The sequence below is a fragment of the Danio rerio genome, chromosome 12 (genome assembly GCF_049306965.1).
Source record: "Danio rerio strain Tuebingen ecotype United States chromosome 12, GRCz12tu, whole genome shotgun sequence".
Classification (NCBI taxonomy): Eukaryota; Metazoa; Chordata; class Actinopteri; order Cypriniformes; family Danionidae; genus Danio; species Danio rerio.
Genome location: NC_133187.1, coordinates 40,636,133 through 40,658,811, shown reverse-complemented (window position 1 = coordinate 40,658,811; position 22,679 = coordinate 40,636,133). Strand labels below are relative to the sequence as shown.

At 28.7% G+C, this 22,679-nt stretch overlaps 1 protein-coding gene across 6 annotated transcripts in view; it reads right to left on the bottom strand.

Moving 5' to 3' along the window:
* Nucleotides 1-5,804: 5,804 nt before the first annotated feature.
* The window catches only part of ttyh2 (tweety family member 2), a 124,439-nt gene continuing 107,564 nt past the window's right edge, over nucleotides 5,805-22,679 (bottom strand). Inside the window, exons 8-15 of one of the 6 annotated variants that reach the window (XM_073917551.1) lie at nucleotides 20,703-20,758; nucleotides 18,059-18,163; nucleotides 16,749-16,841; nucleotides 16,484-16,626; nucleotides 15,966-16,151; nucleotides 11,909-11,987; nucleotides 9,978-10,004; nucleotides 5,861-6,474 (exon numbers count right to left, since the gene is read on the bottom strand). In XM_073917551.1, the coding sequence (XP_073773652.1) occupies nucleotides 6,394-6,474; nucleotides 9,978-10,004; nucleotides 11,909-11,987; nucleotides 15,966-16,151; nucleotides 16,484-16,626; nucleotides 16,749-16,841; nucleotides 18,059-18,163; nucleotides 20,703-20,758 (770 nt within the window). In that variant the 3' untranslated portion in view covers nucleotides 5,861-6,393. Of the gene's footprint in view, nucleotides 6,475-9,720; nucleotides 10,005-11,908; nucleotides 11,988-15,965; nucleotides 16,152-16,483; nucleotides 16,627-16,748; nucleotides 16,842-18,058; nucleotides 18,164-20,702; nucleotides 20,759-22,679 lie in introns of those variants that run through there. The other 5 variants (XM_073917552.1, NM_001327808.1, XM_009306863.5 and 2 more) reach the window with 5 other exon arrangements.

Sequence of the window (22,679 nt, the reverse complement as noted above, 5' to 3'; positions counted from 1 at the left end):
TACTAAATAATAACATGGCTAAATTCTACCTAGGAGTCTATATGTATAAATAAATGTGGATCAAGACAAGAAAAGATGCTTTACCTCAGGTTTCTGCTGTTTTATTTTCGTCAAACTTGCCAGTTGCCACAAGAGGGCGCCACATTACAGGGCTCAATAAGGACAATGCGTTTTTGCAGTGATTATTATGTCGCTGTAAGCTTAAAACCGTTAGCGTTTTAGGTTATTTACAGTTTATGGATTTAACATTTTAGCAAGATTTTAATAATCTTGTAAAATATAAGTTTAGTCCTTTTTTCTTTCTATCGTTTTTTTTTTCAAATTGATTATATGTAATTATTATGCACAGGCACTCAAATGTAATCTTGTTGACAAAAAAATAATAATAATGAAAATAATAATGAAAATAACAATAATAATATTAATAATAATGGTAATAATAATAATGAAAATAATAATACTAATATAATAATAACAAGAGTGAAAATAAAAATAATATTAATAATATAAGTAATAATGAAACTAAAAAGAAAATAATAATAATAATAACAACAATAATAGTTAAAATAATAATTATTGTTGTAATTGTTTATTATTATTATTATTATTATTATTATTAAATAGGAGAAGATAAAACTATATTTTCAAAAATCTTAAATTATAATAAATTATGAATACGTTCATCCAAAATGGCACAATTTATAATATTTTAGTTGACAAATTAAACCATTTAGGCAAAATAAATAAATAAATAAACAAGTAAGATATTGATTAATAGAATAAATTAAAGTGAATGATAACAAGTAAATAGACATTTAAATATATTTAAATTAAAATGGTCGTGGCCAACTGAGTCTGGTTTCTCTCAAGGTTTTTTTTCTTCCCTCGCCGCTGTCGCTACTGGCTTGCATGGTTTGGGATCGGTAGAGCAACCCATCGATGGATTGCTCTTCAGTGTTTGGACTCTCAGTAATGATTTTAAACCACACTGAACTGAGCTAAACTGAACTGAACTTAAACACTAAAAACTGAACTACCATGATCCAGTTACTATGACCATTTATGTGAAGCTGCTTTGACACAATCTACATTGTAAAAGCGCTACACAACTAAAGCTAAATTGAATTGAACATTTAGTTGGCAATATCATTTATATTGTTGCTTATATATGATAGTAAACATAATCAAATAGCATAATAGCTAGCAAAACTTTTGATATTCGGTATGCTTTACATATTTGCAGTTTCATTAAAAAACTTTAAGTAACATTATAGTGACACAACTAACCCCATATAGTGTGTAAATATGCCTTGAAGTGATGTGGCTATTTGCAACTTTCAAAAATAGACACGTTCACTTAATTAAATTCAAAATGCTTTTATTATGTCCACGTCTCTGTCCTCTAAGTTCGACAGAAATCAAGCACCACCTCAGTGTCTGCAACACAGTGCTATTCATGCACCCAAAATATTAAAATCAGTAAAAAAAAAAATGCTATATGACCACAAATCTCCAATGAGGACAAGCTGTGCACGCATCTGTCCTACTATAGCAGATCTGTATCAAACAACATCCTGAAAATGGCACACAAGAACGGAGCAAAGAAAGAAATACAAATAACACCACGTCTGTTATCATATAGGTTATTTACAATGGGTTAATACAAAGGAAGAGATTGGCTCAGTGTGCTATTTATTGTCATTTATATATGAAAGTTTCAGGTAAAATGACCTGCTACCTGTGCTTGCTGGAAATCAAAGATATTTACATTAGATGTTGCCTTCGCTGTTGTTCTCTAATGGAAGGAATGCATCAGTAGAGCTGCCATTTTACTACAGGGTAGCGCTTCTGTGAAGTGATATGTGCGGACCAAGGTGAGGTGGAGGACTAACCATCTGGAGCCAGAGATATATACACACATATATCTAAATTCGGGGGTTTTCCTGGTGGTCAGTACGCAAACATTTTTTAAATTATGAAAATTATAACCTTGCATCACTTTCTATATCGACGGATAAGTGACCGCATGGGCATTCCTGACAAAAAGTGTGTGTTTGTGAGCATGGAAATGTATTATCCTCCCCACTTGTTAAATGTGATCTAACCCATGTCCTGAAACACACCTCCTTTTCCGATTTTACTTCCAATTCTAATGGACGAAGCGATTCGTTTGTGAATGAATCTCCGTTATGAACGATTCATGTGAACATTGGTATCTCTGCATTTCAATGTGCACATCCACCTTTCAGATCTAAATGGTTTATAACATTTATAATATTAAATAATTTAGGGTGGAGAGTATGCACATTGAGGCGCAGGCACTGTTATAAGTTATTAAGAATTAAGTTATGTTACTTCAAACAAGCCGTTACTTCACTTGGCCGACAATAATACAAGTTTCTGGCATCAGCATCTTGTTGTTATATTTTGTTTACATTGTTTGCTGATTTTATTTAACCAGAGTAGGATAAGCCTAGAATTTAGTGCAAGTTGGTGCTTACTATGCCTTATGGCAGGGGTTTTCAAAGTGTGAGGCGCGCCTCCCCTGGGGGGCGCCAGAGTATGTCAGGGGGGGCGCGGGAAAAAAATATTATATAATAAAAATATAATTTTTAAGTTTAATTATTATATGTATTTTTTATTAGAATTAAACGTTTTAAATAAACAAAGCTAAAAAAAAATACGTCAAAAATAAGAAAACCTTTTTTACCCAGAAGGCCATAGCTGTGAATTCGCTTCTGTTTGACAAGCCCGCCAAGACAGGTATATGCCTGCTAATACAATGGATTGGTTTCTGAGACCCCCCGATTAAAAGCCTTCAAGTTCAGGGCTTAAACCCAAAAGACGACGATATAATGATCAGTATTTGAGTTTAGGATTTACGTGGACAGGACCAGCTGATGAACCACAACCTTTTTGCGTGGTTTGTCAAGATATTTTGGCTAATGACAGCATGAGACCCGCTAAACTTCGGCGACACCTTGAAACCAAGCATGATGAGGTAGCAGGAAAACCTCCAGAATTTTGTGTGTGTGTGTGTGTGTGTGTGTGTGTGTGTGTGTGCGTGCGTGTTTGGGAGGAGGGGGGCGCCAATGGATAAGTTGTGTCAAAAGGGAGGCCCACTGTCTTAGATTTGAAAAACCCTGCCTTATGGTCAGTGCAGTAAGTGACTGTATTATCATCATCATCAATAACGTGACTTGTTGAGCACAAAGTTCGTAACATACAAAAACGTAAACAATTAAATCTTATCTATGAAGCGCATGCTTTGTTTTCTTTGTTTGCCCGTCACTACACCAGTACAAAGCGCTAAAGTCCAGCATCTTCACATTAGCTTTAGTCTTGACTAAGAGCAGTTGAATGACTTTTGTCCTGAGAGCACTGTACAAATGTGGCGGCCGTATTGATGCAAGCTCAGAGTCCATATGCAATATCTAGTGTATATATCTATGGCTGGAAAAAAGGTGAAGATCTCTCAGGATGTTTGTTAGATCACTTTAAAGTACGCATGAAATCAAAACTATCAACATTTTGATTTTGTTAGCCACATTGTTAATTTTGTGGTGAACAATTCATCTGTGAATGCCATTAAGAAAAAAGTTTGCCCTTGTAACCTGAATCTGAAAATGTGCTTCCTGTTTTCGGTTAAATACTCAGATTATGTCTGTCTGAGGTAGTGGGTGTGGCTAACATACTTAACCACACCCCTCCACCTGTCAGCACAATGACAACAAACACAAATGGTGAACAAGATAAGTCTGTTAGTAATAACTACTTTACCACATCCAATCAGCCCGCAGTTGAAAAAAACAAGCCACGCCCCTTGTATTCTCATTTAATAATCCTTTTCTCTAGGAACTGCGTCTCAATATGGAAAAAAAAAATGGACGCAGCTTCCGTTTCATGCGGAATTTAAACAACAAGTGATCATGTTGTGCTTTAAAATGCCTCTACGTGTCACAAAAAAAAAAAAAAAAAAAAAAAAAAAAAAAAAAAAACTGAAAAGCTTTTATTTCCATCTTTGCTGATCAAAGAAACACCATCGGCTCCTTACTAAATAAAGCAAAGTCAGGGATTTCAAAATAAAAGCACTTCAGAGGCACAGGTCATGCTCCTATTCTTGGCACAAAAGACATTTGAAAAAGAAAACAAGAAAATTAAATAAAAAAAAATAAACAGCATTAGTATCTGTACAATAAGTCATCATAAAAAGTGATGACGCTCTTGAAGTTCACACTGCACAGTAGCTAAAGAAAAACTCAAGACAACTTCCCATGAGCAATAATCGCTTAGAAAAGTACCTACTATGTTGATACTAGCAATGCTGTACATTATGTAGGACTAAATATTAGTATGTTAACCAGTGCCCACACTTATGTACATCACCTTTTATATGACAATTGGACAACCTTTAGGTGTATGTGTGCTGGTCTGAAATAAAAAAAAAATCTATTTCTGGTTCAACTTTATATGAATTGTCTTTAATTACAGTATGTAAAATATATATACAGGTAAAAGAAAATGATGTTCAGTAATTCAGTAAATCCACTGCATTTAAAGTGATAAGTTGAATTTACTTCAAAAAGAGAGAGAGTAAACCTGTCATGATTTGGAATTTACTTTTAAGGCAAGTCACTGTAAAAAAAAAAAATCTGTAATTTTACAGTTTATTTCTGGCAGCTGGGGTGATGACTTTATTAATATTAATAAGTTATTTGAGTCATTGCAGAGATGTATGGATGCAGTCCTCGAGGCTCATGGGAGTCATGCACAATATTAACTCTTTTTCCTCTGCACCATGACTTTCTATACTGAACATCATTTCTGTTATGTGACAAGACTTTTGTCTGAGCAAAGTCAGACCTTAATGTCCTAATTAAATAATTAAAAATCAAGGCATGATCTAGGGCTGGGCGACTTGGCAAAAAAAAAAAAAAAAAAAAAGATCTAGTTTGATTTCGTTAGATTTCGATTTTGAATTTTTTTTATTGTGTTACTATTCTTCTCAAAACATTACAACAACATGACTGAAGTAACATTCTCTTTATAAGTAACTTGAAAAACCATCTGGTTAAGGAACATTGTATTTTTAATTGCCATGTCATACAAAAATCGGTGAAGGTGTAAATAAATATAAAACAAATTCACGAGTTAAATAGCGTTGCTGAAGATTTGAATAAGAAATCTTTGTTTAAATATTGCACTTGCAGGAATACAGAGGTATTTTTGCAAGTTTTGCTGAGCATAGGAAAGATTGGTTATCAGCTCGGCTTTGACTTTGTCTTCTTCTGATTGAATGACAGGTTGTAATGCTGCTGCCTTTTTGCTGCCTGTATTTTGCAGCCTGATCTGTCTGGTTTTCAACTAGGTCCGCTAAATGACGTCATGGATCGGGTACTTTCATTTTCACTGCTACAGCATATGACAGTTTAAACTATCACACACCAAACGCGCACATTCGCATGATATTTAACATGAAACTAATCAGATAGCGCTCTGTGGCATGGCTGAAATATGAACTCCGTCGTGAATCGTGGCTGGGCGGCGCCGGTGTGTGTATAGAAACCTGTTTAGAATTCTAAAATCCATGGCGCTGTGCTTCTGGTGTGCTTCCTGCTTCATACAGAAAGTGAACCAAAGCGCATTGGTGCCATTATAATGTATTAAATATATATATTTTTAAAAATCGCAATTTGTCGATTTAATATAAAATTAAATCGTCGTCAAAACATAAATTCGAATTAATCGAAAAAAATCTGAAAAATCGCCCAGCCCTAGCATGATTATATTTTATTTTGGTCAAATATTCGTAATCTAGAGGCCTTTGCCTTTCATATGAGCCACTTGTGATACCAAATGATCAACTAGAAGTCAAGTGATTATTTGTTGTACCTGAAACTTGAACAAGACTTTAGTCAGGTAGTGTATGGAGACATGTTTAAACATCAGCACAATGTAAAAAATTAGAGAAAATAAGTGCACTGTGTCTAATAATGCATTAAAAAGTTAGTAGTTAAAGACACTTAATATAAAGTGGACACAAAATAGTTTGTTAAAAAAGTTTCTGCAGCTGCAAAAGGAAACCAGCGATCTATATCATGAAAAATTCAGTGTAAACATAAAACATAAATCAGGACATTTTTAGCACCTCACAGATGTGTCAGGCGTGAGGGAAAAGATGCATTGCACCAACAGAATGGTCAAACACACTCAGACACGCACACATACATACATACATACATGCAAGCACCATTACAGTGCTCTTCAAATCATGTTCTTCTCTCAGATTGTGGTCCTGTAACACAAAAGTTTTCCATGTGTCCGTTTTCACAGAGTGCGAAGACTCACGCCAAAGGAAACATGTGCATGACGGAGGAAGGAAATGGATCAGTTTTATGCTCGGAAATCCTCCCCGAAGTGTCTGATCTGGTCTTCGGTCATGGAGAGGTAGGTGGCTCTCATGGTTGGAGAATACTGGAAAAAAACACACAGTCACAAAGAGACACTGACCAGAGTTCCAAAGCAACATAAGCTAGAAATCAAGGACCGGTTTTAAAGAGTGATGTGAAAATGAAGTACTATTTTGTGGATTACAACTGTTTACTGATGACACCAATTATTTTTTTGAGCTAGTAAATACTCTGTAGCCCTTTTCACATATACAGTCCTAACTTGTAAATAAGAGGTAAATAACCATTTGAATAAATATAGTGTATTGTATATACAGTTGAAGTCACAATGATTAGCCCTCCTGTGATTTTATTTGTATTTCTTAAATATTTCCCAAATACTGTTTAACAGAGAAAGGAATTTTTCACAGTGTTTGCTATAATATATATATTTTTTTCTGGAGAAAGTCTTTTGTTTTATTTAGGCTAGAATAAAAGCTGTTACATAAAAAAAGAAAAAAAGCATTTTAAGGTTAATATTGTAAGCAATACATATTTTTTGATTGTCTACAGAACAAACTATTATGTTTAGAAATGTGTTTATTAATAATAATAATAATAATAATAATAATAATAATAATTCAGGAGGACTAATAATTCAAACATAGGCTCAATCTGGTTCGAGTTCGGCAATTAATGATTCCAGAAAGCGAGAAAGACTAAAACAGAAGCCAAAAAATAAATAAATAAATAAACAAGTAAATAACAGGGTAAGAATGTGGTCAAAACTGAAAAGGTGGTAAAAATCAAGTGAGGGCTTTTCTTTTCCTGGATGTCAGTTGGGTTTAGGAAAGTGGGTGGGCAGGTCAATCTGTGCTTTAGAAAACACTATTGGTTGGATTTAGGGTAGGAGAAATGTGGGTCTGCTGATCAGTCAGTCAGTCAGTCAGTCAGTTCAGGTCAGGTCGGTCGGTCGTTCAGTCAACAGCAGCCTTTGGTGAATTTACATGAGAACAGCAGGCACTAATGGCACGAGTGAGAACAAATTGAGATGTCAAAAAGTGTACACAGCAGCCTCTGGTGGATTCACGAAAACAAAAACTGCAGAAAATTGTAGCTCCTAAAACGTATTTGACGCTCTCTAGAAATGTATATAGCGCTACGCTTTCAGAATGAGCCTGGGTTTAATAATTCTGACTTCTACTGTATACAGTTAGCCCTTATCCACTCTTCTTGTCCTGGTTTACAATGAGGTTCCATTAGTTCACATTAATATGTACAGTATGTACTAACATTAATAAACAACGAATCTCTTTTTTTCAGTCTACTTATTATTATGCAATTTTTGAATTATTGCATAAAAAAGCTTAATGGAAATGCAAAGATGCTAATAAATTTTGATCAAGCGCATACAGAAAAAAATGTATGCACATAACTGAGTTGAGCCAGTTGAGTGAGATTAAAGTGCACGGGAAAAAAAAAAATTTTTTTTACTTAGATTTTTTTCTTGTTTCCAGTCCAAATATCTGAAAATTTTATATCAAGAAGCATTTTCTAGTCAAGTAAAACATATTGTCTTGTTTTCAGAAATGATATGCCAATATTAATTGAGTGTTTCCTTAAACAAGCTAAATAATCTGCTAATAGGGTGAGCAAAATAATCCTGTTTTCCTTTTGACATTTTTTTCTTAACCCTTTGGCAAAATATTCAGCTTGTTTTAAGGAAAAACTCACTATATTTTGCCATGTTATTTATTAAAACAAGACAATATGTTTTACTTGTTTAGAAAAATATTCTTGATTTAAGGATTTTTAGATATATGAACTAAAAACAAGACACAAAAATCCAAGTAATAAAAGCACATTTTTGCAGTGTGAATAGTGACAGAATGTACATTTTTGGGGTGAACCATACCTTTAATGTGTGAAAGGAGCTAATATCTGGTTCTAAGTGTGTAAGACTGTAATTACACGGTTCCTACACATTTTCAAAAGGCAAATTTAAGCACTTTTCAAGCACTTTGTAAATAAGTGTGAATTTTTTAAACTTTTCCAGCACTTTAAAATGAGGTAAATTACAAATGTACAGAGTGATTCAAATAGAATACAGCAAATTTCAGGTTGATGTCACTTAAGTGTCTGGAGAGAGCCATACTGAACTTGTTTCATCTATGAAGTATTCTTCACACTGATTAATTACCCAAGTTCCATCATATTTCTTTGATTAAATACAGATTTTCAAAGTTGTGGTATTCTTCTTGAATCACCCAGTGTATACAGTGCTCAACATAAAGTACACCTCATTTTGAAAATTCTTATTTTCATACAATTTTCAGTAAATATGTCAAATATTTTAGTGCATTTGAACAAAACAGATTGAACATATGAAAAAGAAAGATAATACATTTAAATTAATGCAAAAACATCAACAACAATATATATATATATATATATATATATATATATATATATATATATATATATATATATATATATATATATATATATATATATATATATATATTTTTTTTTTTTTTTTTTTTTGTATTTTTCATTTCTATTGGTTTTTGTGATTTTTAAAATGTTTAATTCAATATTTTTTCCTAACACATGCATTTGAGTGGACCATTATTATGAGTTATGCTTTTAGATAAGCTCCTGATTTGGCTTCAGTATTGACTATAATAATATTGTATATATTATATAAACATAAGTATAATATTGTAAAACTATTTCCTATAGAAAATAAGAATTGAAATGAGAGATTTGTGAAGAGTGTACTCATAAATACTGACCATTGCATGTACAAAGTCATCACACTATATCAGGTGCTATTTATAATAGTTTTCTAGGGTTTGCCCCGAGCAAACATTACAGAAATGCTTTAATTAACTCTTAAATTGCATTTAATTAAATGTCATCTTAAAATGAGCCATTATTTATTTATTTGAATGATCCTAAAATGTTAAAAATATAATAAGACATTATTTTAAAAGGTGAAATCATACTTATAAGTCAAGCAGTTTTAATTTCATACAAAACCAAACATGTTTTTTTTTTATTTTGTTTAAATAAGAACAACCTTAGTTAGATAAATTAATATGAAAGCAACACAACTGCATTTTCAGACACTTTATCCAAAATCTAAGCACATTAAAAACACTCGAATAAAATTCAGGCATTTTCAAGGATTTCCAGCACCTGTAAGAACCCTGTAATTAACTCATTATAAGCTGACAAAAGGGACTGAAAGGCATGCTAGCGGCCAGACAACACTACAATCTGACATAGAAGTACAAAAATACACTGTTTATAATGCATTCTGGCCTTCTAACAACAGGGGACGTGCTCTAAATACTGTATACTGTACATCTACAGTATATCACTTTAGTCTAAAATACAGTAAAACAAATGTGTCTATGAGGATCCATGCCAGGAGTGAGAAAGGAAAAAAAATGACCAACACAAAATCTATTCAAACTCATGTAAGGAAAAGCAACTGAAACAAAACAAGGGATGAAATATTAAGGGGAGGGTTGGAGGACAGAGGAACTTGGACAACAATACTGTAATAATACAGCAACTTACGCGGTTTCTATATGGCTGAGAGTAAAGCTCCAAAAAAGAATTGTGATTTTTTTGTTGTTGTTGTTAAAAAAGAGAAAATAAAAAATAACAGAAACATACAAACAGAGAAACATACAAACAAACAAAGAAAAAACGTAAAAGAAGCTATTAGCAGAAGACAGTAGTCATAAAGGGACAAATAGAAGAAGGGTAGAAAAATTTCATAGCATGTGTTTAAAGTCAACATGAAATCAAATTGAACACATTTACTCTCTTAAAATAAGTTCCTGGTGTATTTTTGGTAAAAAAAAAAAAAAAAAAAAAAAAAAAAAAAAAAAAAAGCATTTTAAAAATAACTAAAGAAGCACATTACCATTCAAAAGCTTGGGGTTGGTAAGATAAAAAAAGGCTGTTTAAAATACAATAATATTGAAAGTTATATATAAAAAAGGATAATAACTGCTTACTACATTAAAATATTTCTCTATGTATTTATTCCAATGGTTCTGTAAAAATATGAACATAAAAAAAATCTTAAATACTGCTGCTGAATCCCTGCAAAGAGCCACACAGTGTTTATTAATTCTTCTTCTTTTTTTTTACATTTATTTATTTACTCATTTACTTATTTTATTTTATTATTTTATCTATTTTAAGTTATATTATTTAATTAATTTTCTTATTTTATAAATTTAAATTTTAGACTATTTTATTTGTATTTATATTATATCATTTTATTTATTCATTTTTTATTTGTATTTATTTACTTTATTTTGGTAAATTTTTATTTTTTAAAAGTTATTTAAATTTATTTGTATTTGTTTTTATTTTGCTATATTTATTTTAATTTTATTTTAATAATTTCTATTTTATTTTAAGCTATTTAATTTGTATTTATTTTATTATTTTTATTTATTTGTTTTATTTTATTTTTATTTATTGATTTTATTTTAGTTAATTTTTATTAACTTTTATTTTGTTTTATTATTTAATTTAATATTATTATTTTATTTAAAAACAGTCATTTTATTTGTATTTATTTATATTTTATTTATTTATTTTTATTTTATATTTTTTATTGAATTTAAAGTTATTTCATTTGTATACTTTTTGTTATTCATGTGTTTTATTTTACTTATTTTATTTTAATACTTTATTTGATTATTATTTTTAAATTTAATTAAATTTTATTCAGTTGATAACGAACATTATTATTATTATTTAGCAATATTATTAAGTTATTTTATTTGTATTTATTTTTGTTTTGTTTTATTATTTAATTTAATATTAAATTATTTAAATAATTTCTATTTTATTTAAGTTATTTTATTAGTATTTATTTTATTGTATTTATTTGTACTTTATTTATTTATTTTGTTTATTTACTTTAAATTGAATTTTAAGTTATTTTATTTGTATACTTTTTGATTATTTTTTTGTTTTATTTTATTTATTGGTTTATTATTTTTATTCAGCTAATAACAAACATTATTATTATTTAGCAATATTTTTAAGTTATTTTATTTGTATTTTATTTGTATTTAGTTTTTTTGTTATTTAAATAATTTTTAGTTTATTTTAAGTTATTTTATTTTTATTGTATTTATTTATTTGTTTGTTTTTATTTGTATTTTATTATTTTATTTATTTATTTTAAAATAAGTTATTTTATTTGTATACTTTTTATTATTAATTTGTTTTATTTTATTTTATTTTATTTAGCTGATAACAAACATTATTATTATTTAGCAATAAAATTCTTACTCACCCAAAACCTTTAATTAGTACTGGTTAAAACAGATTTCATGTTGACTTTAAAAAGACTGCATCTTTTATTAATTAATTTATTTATTTACTTTTTAATCTTTGGCTTAAATCATTATTACAGTGTGAGCATGAGTGTACAATATGTGTGGTCAAGAAAAGGACTTGACCTCCGGAGCCCAACGCACCGAAGGAGGAGGAGATCCTCTCCCGATCAGAGGCACATTTTCATAGCGCGGGTTCCCTCCAAACAGTGCAGACTGGTTCCTGATAACACACAAAAATACCAAAACAAGTATTCAACAAAAGTATACAACAAAATAAGTATTCTAGAAACACAAGAACTGAACTTCATTTAACATTTCTTCAACGAAAAACGTTTCTCCTATAACATCTCAAAGTAATTGAATTGAGCTCTCACACAAAACTCCGGACACAGGAAATCACAGTGTATGTAAAATAATATATCTTATTTTAAAGAGGTCCTTGATTATCTTTGGTTTTTCTTCTCCAAATTACAAGCTTATACTCTTAACATTCAGAAAAAAGAAGAAAAAAAATGTATATGTATATATATATATATATATATATATATATATATATATATATATATATATATATATATATATATATATRTGTGTGTGTGTGTGTGTGTGTGTRTATATATATATATATATATATATATATATATATATATATATATATATATGTATATATATATATATATATATATATATATATATATATATATATATATATATATATGTATATATATATATATATATATATATATATATATATATATATATATATATATATATATATATATATATATATACACACACACACATATATATACACACATATATATATATATATATATATATATATATATATATATATATATATATATATATATATATATATACACACATATATATTACCTTTTAGTCAGTTAAGTGTATAAATAGTGAATGATTATTTATTCTTCAGAATGTAAATATGAATAAAACTGTACAGTGAGGCGTAGGGGCAAGTGCTGCAGAAAAGAGGTTTATGGGTCAGTGCAAGAAAAAAAAAAAAAGCTAATTATGAGAATATTTACCATTTTGAGGAGTGTAAACAGTAACAAAGGTCGTAATGTATTTTCCTTGTTTACATTTTTAATTTCCAGTTTCCGAGACTCCAAAAAAGATCCACGTGTTGATAAATAATGTTATGACTAGGGCCAGATGGATTTTTTGCTATTTCTTCGCAGAATTGTGTTAAAAATCTGCAGATTTATGCAGAATTATTTTGTGAGTATCATAACTAAAATCTTAATATATGAAATAAAAAGTAAGAAATTTCTTACTTTAATTTAATGTTTACAAAGCAAATCCAAATAGATCCACTTTATTTGGTAAACAAAGCAAGTCCCTCATGTAATATCTCTACTAAAAGACAGAAAATATTACTTTACAAACTGTATTGTGAATAAATCATATGAATATTTCCATATTAGTCAATAATATTAGTGCAATTAATTTAAAAACTGAATAATATAAATTTACACACATTTACACAACTAAAAAAAATAGACTCAATGATAGGCTGATCATAACACACAACAATATATTTTGTTTAAATTAGTTTCTATATCTGTGTAAAATTGATTTTGATTATGCTTACACAGTACTAACAATGCGAGAGCAAATTTTTGGCAACGAACAGAAAAGAAGTAAAGACAACTAACCAATAGTCAAGTTAACCCTTAAAGACCGAGACAGCCGCCCGCGGCTAAAAATAAGTATTGCTCTTAAATGTTTAATAACTTTTGATCCGCTGATCCGATTCATACAATTCAAAGATTGGCATAAAGAAGAGAATCTCAGCTTTCCAGTGGTGTATCACATAACATTCGCGGACTTTCAGAGGCTCCGGAATCAGTGCGGTTACGTCATCAAAATTTGACAACGCTGATTTGACAAAGAAACGCTCGTCACTGTGTCTCCGGACAAACCAGACATCATACATTGATGCATTGTCCCTCCTCCATGCCCAGATTGGTTCAAACTCGCTATATCACAACCAATAAGCATAGGTTTCGCTTTTGTTTGTGGATCAACAAGCTTTTTGAACAACACAGAATGAGAGATAGGCATACATTTATGCGCGGCTATATAAAACGCAAAAAAACATGTTTTGCATGAAATAATTTTCATACTAAGTACTTTTGCATGCACAGCAGCACAGAAACATGACAAAACAGTGACACAGCAAAGACGAACTGCTGCTCTTGCTGTTTTCAAAAGACGCAAATGAAGGTGCAGCTGTTTGTCTGCATTGCAGACAACCATATCCAAATCCATATCCACAGACAACCATATCCATGCTGGCACATAAAACCTAAGGATGTTCCATATTGAATCTAGTTTAGTTATGTAACTATTTATGGTATAGTAAATATTTATATCTATTTTTTACTGAGGATTTGCACCATGTTTATTTGGACTTTGACAAATTATTTATTATTTTCTTATTTTTTTTATTTGTTCATTGTAAGTGGTGTTGTTTATAGTAACTGAAAATATATTATTTGGAAAAAGTCAAATTTGCTTCACTGTTCTATTATTTTGTAACATTTTTTTTCTGTTTAGTTCATTCCCAGAACTTTTGGGCAAATACATTGTCAGTAAATAAATGCATTTTTTTCCCCCATAGAAAAACGCCTTGGAATAACATTGAAATAAATTGCTATAACTTGCTCAGGGAATTGTGGATGTAGACAAAATTTATTTTGGAAGTATAAAACATCATAGCATGTATTTCTAAAGAAAGAAAAACAAACTTCATAAGGTTTTGTTTGAAATAACTGGAAAATGCCACTTTTTTTAAAAATCGTTTCTGGAAAATTCTGGAATATTTTCTGTCTTTTCATATGTTTTTGGACCAAAAAATATTTTAGACTGGACCATTAAATGATACAGATTGAAACTTCAGGTTCTCCTGTTTAAAATGATATATGACACTTGAGGCTGACTGCTAAAATAAAAATAAAACTGCTTTAAAAAAAAATAATAATATTGGCCCATTAGGTGCCCACAAAATACCTCTAGGTCTTTAAGGGTTAAGGCTGCACAATATTTCGTTTCAGGGATCTGGGATAGTCACATTGCAGGATATGCAATGTTGAATTGGGGTTATAGTTTAATATAGAGTTGAATAATAATGGATTAAAAGTTTATCATCTGCATGCATTTTTAAAGAGATAGTTCACCCAAAAATTACTTACCATTTTCATTACACCCTTCACTTGTTTCAAACATTTTTTTTAAATGAGCGCAAAAAGAAGACAATTTAATAACTCTTATACTATTGAAACTAGAGAGGTGTGAGTTTGAGCTGTCACTTTAAGGCCTGTGTGTGTGTGAAAATTTCAATATTTCAGAGTTTAAAACATCCAACCACAAGAAATGTTTTGTAACTTTAATAAAGATTAAATAATATACAATGAAGACTCTGCAGTGTTGATTATTCAATATCTGTACCTGAATAGTGAATACCTGAAAACTATAATTTACTTTTATCTTTACTATATTTCATTTATCCATGCTTGTAATTTATTTGCTATATTATTTGCGATTCACTCCTCTACAAAATCCCCCCAATCAATCCAAATAAACCTGTTAAATCTTCTGGTGAAAACTGCATTCACATCGTAACATATATCACAGAAATACAAAAAATGGTAAAGTCAGATTCTTCCAATATCGCGCAGCCCTGATTAAAGTAGACAGACGTTTGTAGATTTATTTGTAAATCATATTTGCAGATAGTTTCCATGACTTTTGCAAAGCTTTGTGGAGTTTTCTGTTTTTCCTAGGCCTGGAAAATGCCATGTCAAAATTCCATGACTTTTCCTGGTTTTCCATGACCATGTGAACCCTGACCTTTATGTGTTTTTGCTTTTAGATAAGAAGATATTTAGAAGAATGTTTGACACAAGTGACCATTCGCTTACATAGTAGGAAAAACAAATGCAATGTAATTTAATGGCTACAGGTTTACAACATTTTTCAAAATATCTTCTTTTGTGTTCAACAAAAGGAAGAATCTCAAACAGGTTTTTGACAAGTGAAGGTTGAGTAATAAATGATGGCTGAATTTTTTTTTTAATTAGGACACGATATTGCAATTAAAATGTATTATTATTATTATTACTATTTTTTATTATTATAATTCTTTGAAACAGCCGCCTCTCACATATACTCAGACAGAGGAGCGTTGGTGACGGTCTGTGCTGGAGGCTGAAGGCTGGTCTGGCTGCCCATGCTGCTGCTGTAGCTGCAGAAACTGTGCATGTTGGCCTGCTGGGAATGATGAGACGTCATGCGTCGGCTCTGAGGGTTGAACGGGTCTCCGTCATCAATGTCGTCATAATCTCTATCTCTAAAGAAGAGAAAGAGAAGCATTCTGTGATTTACACTACTGTTAATATTAACAACAATTATTCAATAGATGCTAAAAAAATATTGTATGTTCTATTGAAAAGTCCCACATAAAATAGTTCAACAAGAAAAGGGGTGACTTAGCATCTTCAATTATAATATATTCAATGCTTTTGAGAGTCTATAATGTCATTCATTCTCAATTAAAATAAAATGAATAAATAAATAAATAAATAAATAAATAAAATCCAAAATAACAAGAAACAAATCTTATCAAACATTAAAAAAGATATATATATATATGTATTTATATATTGTGTGTGTGTGTTGTACCGGTTGGCGATCTGTCTCCAGGCCCTCGGGATGGCACACAGCATGACAGAGAAGGCACAGGCCGCTAGCAGAGAGAACAGACAGAGATACAGCAAACCCTCCACACCATCATAACACACACCTATCAGAGCGTCCAGGTAGTCCTGCAAACAAACACACACACACACAGCAGATTTAGATGCATTTTACTGATTGCAGGAATTTCAATAATCTCACAACATCACATTAGGCTGAACAGGTGGTGTGTGAGTGTGTGTGTAGTTACCTTATTGAGTCCTCTGCAGTCCAGAAGTGCAGTGAGCTGATGTAAACTGGCCTCTGAACTGTTCAATAGATGCTGAATACTCAATAAATCCCTCTGAAAACAATCACACATAATAGCCATGACTGAAATTTGTTTGTTAATAAAAAGGAAAAATCAATAATAAAAATAAAGAAATAATATCATAAACAAGAATAATATCAAAATTATAATAATAATAATAATAATAATAAATTCTAATTCCAATAATAATTAATGAGTCATCATTATTATTTGTTGTTATTAATAATAATTAACAATAATAACAATAACAGTAATAATAATAATAATAATAATAATAATAATAATAATAAAGTATTATTATTAATACATTGATGTATTAATTAAAGTAATTTTTATTTATGTATTTCTTTTTTTTGTAAAATGTACTCTACATATTAATAATATATTTGTATTCATATGCAATATATCTAGATGTATACCTACATCTGGGGAAAAAATAAAATTAAAACTTTAAATTTATACGTAACTATATATAAGATTTTAAAAGAGATATACAATTAATTTTATACATATCATTTACAGCATTCAGTATTGGTTTGAGAGAAATATTTATCTTTTCTACTAAAAATCTGACAACATTTCTTTCAAATAATAAAAAAACTAATATTGCCATTTATGCAATTTATTTATTCTTTTCTTCGTAAAATGATACGAATAAAGAATGCTTTATTTTATTGTGATTGAAAAACAAGAAGGTGATTTCACCCAATATCAATTTCCAAACTCTTTTGAGTTTAAAACATTGTATTGTATTGTGTCTCTGTGCGTCTTTAAATAAAATAACATTATATTAATAAACATTTAAATAAAAATAAAGACTGGCATAACACATTATAAATAAGCTCTTTATAAATAAACTCTTTATTTATTTATTAATTTTTTTGTAGGATAATATTTGTTTTTTGTAATTAAAAAAGTTCAGTAAAAAAGTTATGAAATCATTATAAAAATAATATTTTTATTTCAAATTTGGAAAAAAAAAGTTAATAGTTGTTTACAGAATAAACAAAAATGTAAATAAAATAAAAAACTATAAAAATTATAAACTCCAGAGAAACTAAGAATTTTCCAATTTTTCCATAGCATTTTTGTCTTTTTTTTGACATTGACTCACTATTTTTCGACATTGACTCATGACTTAAGTCTGAATGAACTTTTAACTTCATTTTGCAGTGTTAGCAGTTTTGGTTAGAAGTGTCTGTAAATATATAACTGTATTAAAGTGAATAGATCTCCAGTATCAGACTGACCTCGGCTGTGGGAAACAGAGGAACTGCAAACTGCAGGAGGCCCTGGATCTGGATCTGCATGGTGGTCAGTGATCTCTGGAAGACAGTCAGGGACTGCAAAACAAACTAATTCAGGATCAGTTTGTTTTGTTTAATGGCTATCAAACTCAACATCAACACTTTTATACATCACAGGTTTGCTTCCAGAAACTATAGTGCATTTCCACTCCCTACCAGCAGAGAGAGAGACTGTCTCATTCACAGATGCACATAATTAACACTAGCAGTTTTCAAATCTAAATCATCATGTCAGAAGTATATAAATAAATAACAAATGAAAACAGATCAAATTAAAATAAAAATAGTATACAAAATCAAATGAATGAAAAATTATTTGATAATACTCTAATAAAAATCTAAAATAACTAAAAGAAAATAACTAAATAAAATATTAAAACCAAACACAAAATGGGTATAAATATGCAATTAAATGATTTAATCCAACTTAACTATAACAAAAATATAAAATACATTATTATTGAAATTAAATTAGGTTTATAAAATATAAATTAAATAATAAACTAAATAAAATGTAAATGCAATAAAATACTAAACAAAGTGAAAAATGAAAAGTAGATAAGGTAGTAAAACTCTAACGAAAATCTAAAATAACTAGAATAACTAATTACATTAAAACTAAACACAAAATGAATATAAATGTGCTATGAAATGAAATAATCCAACAAAAATAAAACAAACATAAAAATATATTATTTAGATTCAATTATGTTTATAAAAACATAAAATTAAATAAAATACTAATTAAATTTAAATACAATAAAATACTAAATTAAATCAAGTAAATGGAAAATAATGTAATAAACTCTAATAAAAATCTAAAATACTAAAAGAAAATAACTACATAAAATAAAACTAAACACAAAATTAATTTAAATATGCTATGAACTGAATTAATCCAACTAAAATTAAACAAGCATAAAATATAAAACTATAATATTATTTAAATCTATTTTTTTATTAAAATATACAATTAAATAAAATATAAATTAAGTGTAAACACAATAAAATACAAAATCAAACAAATGCAAAATAAATAAGGTAATAAAACTCTAACAAAAATCTAAAAGAAAATAACGAAATAATTATATTAAAATCAAACACAAAATGGATATAAATATTAATGAATTAATTCAACTTAACTATGACAAACAAAAAACAAAATAAAATATATTAATTATTTATTTATTTTCCTTCGACTGAGTCCCTTTATTCATAAGGGGTCGCCACAGCAGAATGAACTAGCGACCTTCTTGTCGTGAGGTGACAGTGCTTACCACTGAGCCACCATGTCGCCCCAAATATGTTACCATTTAACCTAAATTGTTGATAAATATGAAATTAAAATAAAATACAAAATAATTTAAATTTTTTCAAAATAAACGAAAAACAAACAATGTACTGCAATAAAAATAAACATATTAAAAAACAAGATAAAATATTAAAATCAATAACATCAAGTAATACATGAAATAAATATAATCAAATATAATTTTATATTTATAAGAATATAAATTTATCAAATAACATAAAATAAAAAAATGTAACAACTAAAATACAATCAAACAATGAAAAACAAACACATAATAATAATAAAAAGATAAAAAAATAAATAAGTAAATAAATAAATAAAACAAATAAAATAACATGATCCATTAAAATAAAATATATAACAACTTAAATAAAATATTGTATTTTTTTTTTTTTTTTTTTTTTTTTTTTTTTTACATATCTTTTAGTATTTCAGTATTATAACACCGGGAATATGAATAGGAATGAATTAATATTTGTGGCTCAGTGAAGGAGAAAAAAAAACATTTATATTTGAGAAAACAGCCTCTAAAAATATATTGTTTAATTGTAATCTACACACAAGTTGATTTATTCTGACAAAAACCTAAAAGTGCACTTTGGATGTTTTCTTAGCATTAGATTGAGGAGGAAAAACATGTTTCTTTTTGTCTGCAGCGTCTTAAAAGTGCTGAAGAAAGACGCTTTTACAGGTATTTTTTTCTAAGAGTATAAAAACTGTAAATGTCACGCATCCTTGTTCTGAACATCTCTGCTTCTGTTCTCTATGACAGCTCTATTGATCTGAGAGAAATGTGTACGGTTGCCGAGCTGCAGTGAGCAGAGATGTAGGACACTGGCCTTTTACTGGCTGACCTAAAAACCCCAGAGATACTGGAGGAGTGAAGGAGAAAGACACTGAGTACAGGAGGAGAGACAGACTGATAAAGCCAGATGCAGTTCGGGGATTTGTATCGGCCTTTTAAAATCAAAATACTGTACAAATCATTTTAATGCATTTTCAGTGCTTGGATTTAAACTAAATGGTGTCATTTCAAAATACATTATAAGTGTAAAAGTAAAAAAAACTTTAAAAATTAAGGAAAAAACTCTTGAAGGAGAGTAAACAGTGAGCAAAATAAACATTTTTGAGTCAACTATCACTTTAAGTACATATAAACACCTTGAAAATAGCCTCAAATTCCTTATAATTCACATCTTTGCTCATTACCTTTGACATATTAAAGGAATGAAAGAGTAAAGTAGTGCACTCAGTCATTTATATTGAACATAGTACCTGCTGAAAGGGGTTTGGGAGAGTCTGGCTGCAGTACAGGTAATAATGGACGATATCTAGAAAACAAGAACAAAAATGAATGATCAGCATGACATTATGGACGCTTGTTTCAGGCTTATGAGAAGAAGAAAAAAACATGCATCAACTGGAATTACTGTATGTCATAATGTTGAATTGGTATGTCATAATTATGAAAAGTCATTAAAAGAAATTAAAAGTCATTACGAGTTAAGTAATAACTTGACTTATTTTGACCTGAAGGCAAAATAATTAGCCTTCCTGTGAACTTTTTCAAATATTTCCCAAGTGACGTCTTCTTTTGCTTTTTTTACAACTTTTTTTCTTTGCTATCATGACAGTAGATACATTTTTACTAGTTATTTTGTGAGATACTAGTATTAAGTTGTGCAATTAATTTTACATAACTTAAGCATCTATAACTTTTTTGTTTTGAGCTAGATGAAGGATATCAAAGCCCAAAGTGTCTTCATTCCAAAGATACAGGAACTGTAAATGCAGACCAAATGACTGTTAACACTTTTACTGTTTTAGTTTGGGTAGGTCATTTTTGAGAAAGTGGCTCTGACGGTGAGGGAAAGAAGGAACTTTTTACAGCAATCTCATTTTGCATGCTCATCAAATTTGAAATATAAACTTATGAAACACTTTGCTTTCAAGGCATTATTTTTTTTGTTGTCATTTTATTACATGACTGATTATTCTTGTATATGAAAAAAAATATTGAACATGGTACAATTTTCCTTTCTCATAACTTCATAACGTAAACCTTTTTTTTAGCATGAAACTTTCTAGATGGACTATAGTAAAGTTTGTAGCTCACTGGGGTTAAGAACTGTTTCTATTTAAAGTTAGGCAGGTGTAAATTCCCAGAATTTCTAACAGGAATGCTAACAGCTTTTTAAAGTAGTTTATTTTAATTGTGTACTTGTTAATTAGCTAAATTAGCCAGTCTGTACAAAGTTCTGTAGCAAAGTAAAATGAAATAAGATAAAATAGAAAATTTAAAGGAGGTAATAATACAATTTATAAAATAATAAAATACTACTTTTAAAAAAATGAAATGAAATCTGCTTTTGTTCCAGCCAAGCTAAATAAAATAAAATGAAATAAAGAAAATAAAAGTGTAAGAGAGATAATGATATAATTTACACTACATAATAATAAATATTAAAACAATAAAAATGTTAAATAATAAAATAATTATAAAAATAAATAAATAAAACAAAATCAGTTTTTATTCCAGCCAAGCTAAAAAAAAACAAACAAACAAAAAAAAAAAAATAAAACTAAAAAATATAATAAAATGAAAATGTTAGAGATAATGATATAATTTAGATAAAATAATAATAAATATTAAAATAATAAAAATAATAAATAATAAACTAATTTTAAAAATAAGTGAATAAAATCTGTTTTTATTCCAGCCAAGCTAAAAGAAATAAAATAAAATAAAATAATATAAAATAAAATGAAATAAGCTAAAATAAAATAAATAAAAAATGAAATAAAATAAATAAAAAATGAAATAAAATAAAACAAGATCAAATAAAATAAATGTAAGGGAGAAAATAATAGAATATACACAAAATAATAATAAATTATTAAAATATTAAATAATAAATTAATAATAAAAATAAATCATTAAAACAAAATCTGCTTTTATTCCAGCCAAGCTGCAAGAAAAAAACAAGGACAATATAAAATATAGGAAATAATGTGAAAATTGTTTTGCTCTGTTAAAAAAATACTTGGGGAATATTTAAAAAAGAATTCATTAATCAAATAACTCATCCCTCAAATCATAAATACGAATATTAATTTTGACATCAACCATATGCATTTTTTTCTTACATAGTGAAAATGAGCTTCCACTTAACACAAAGCAAAAAAAAAAAAAAAAAAAAAAAAAACATTAATAAATAAATTAAATCAAAAAAGACATTGCTTTAAATTCTT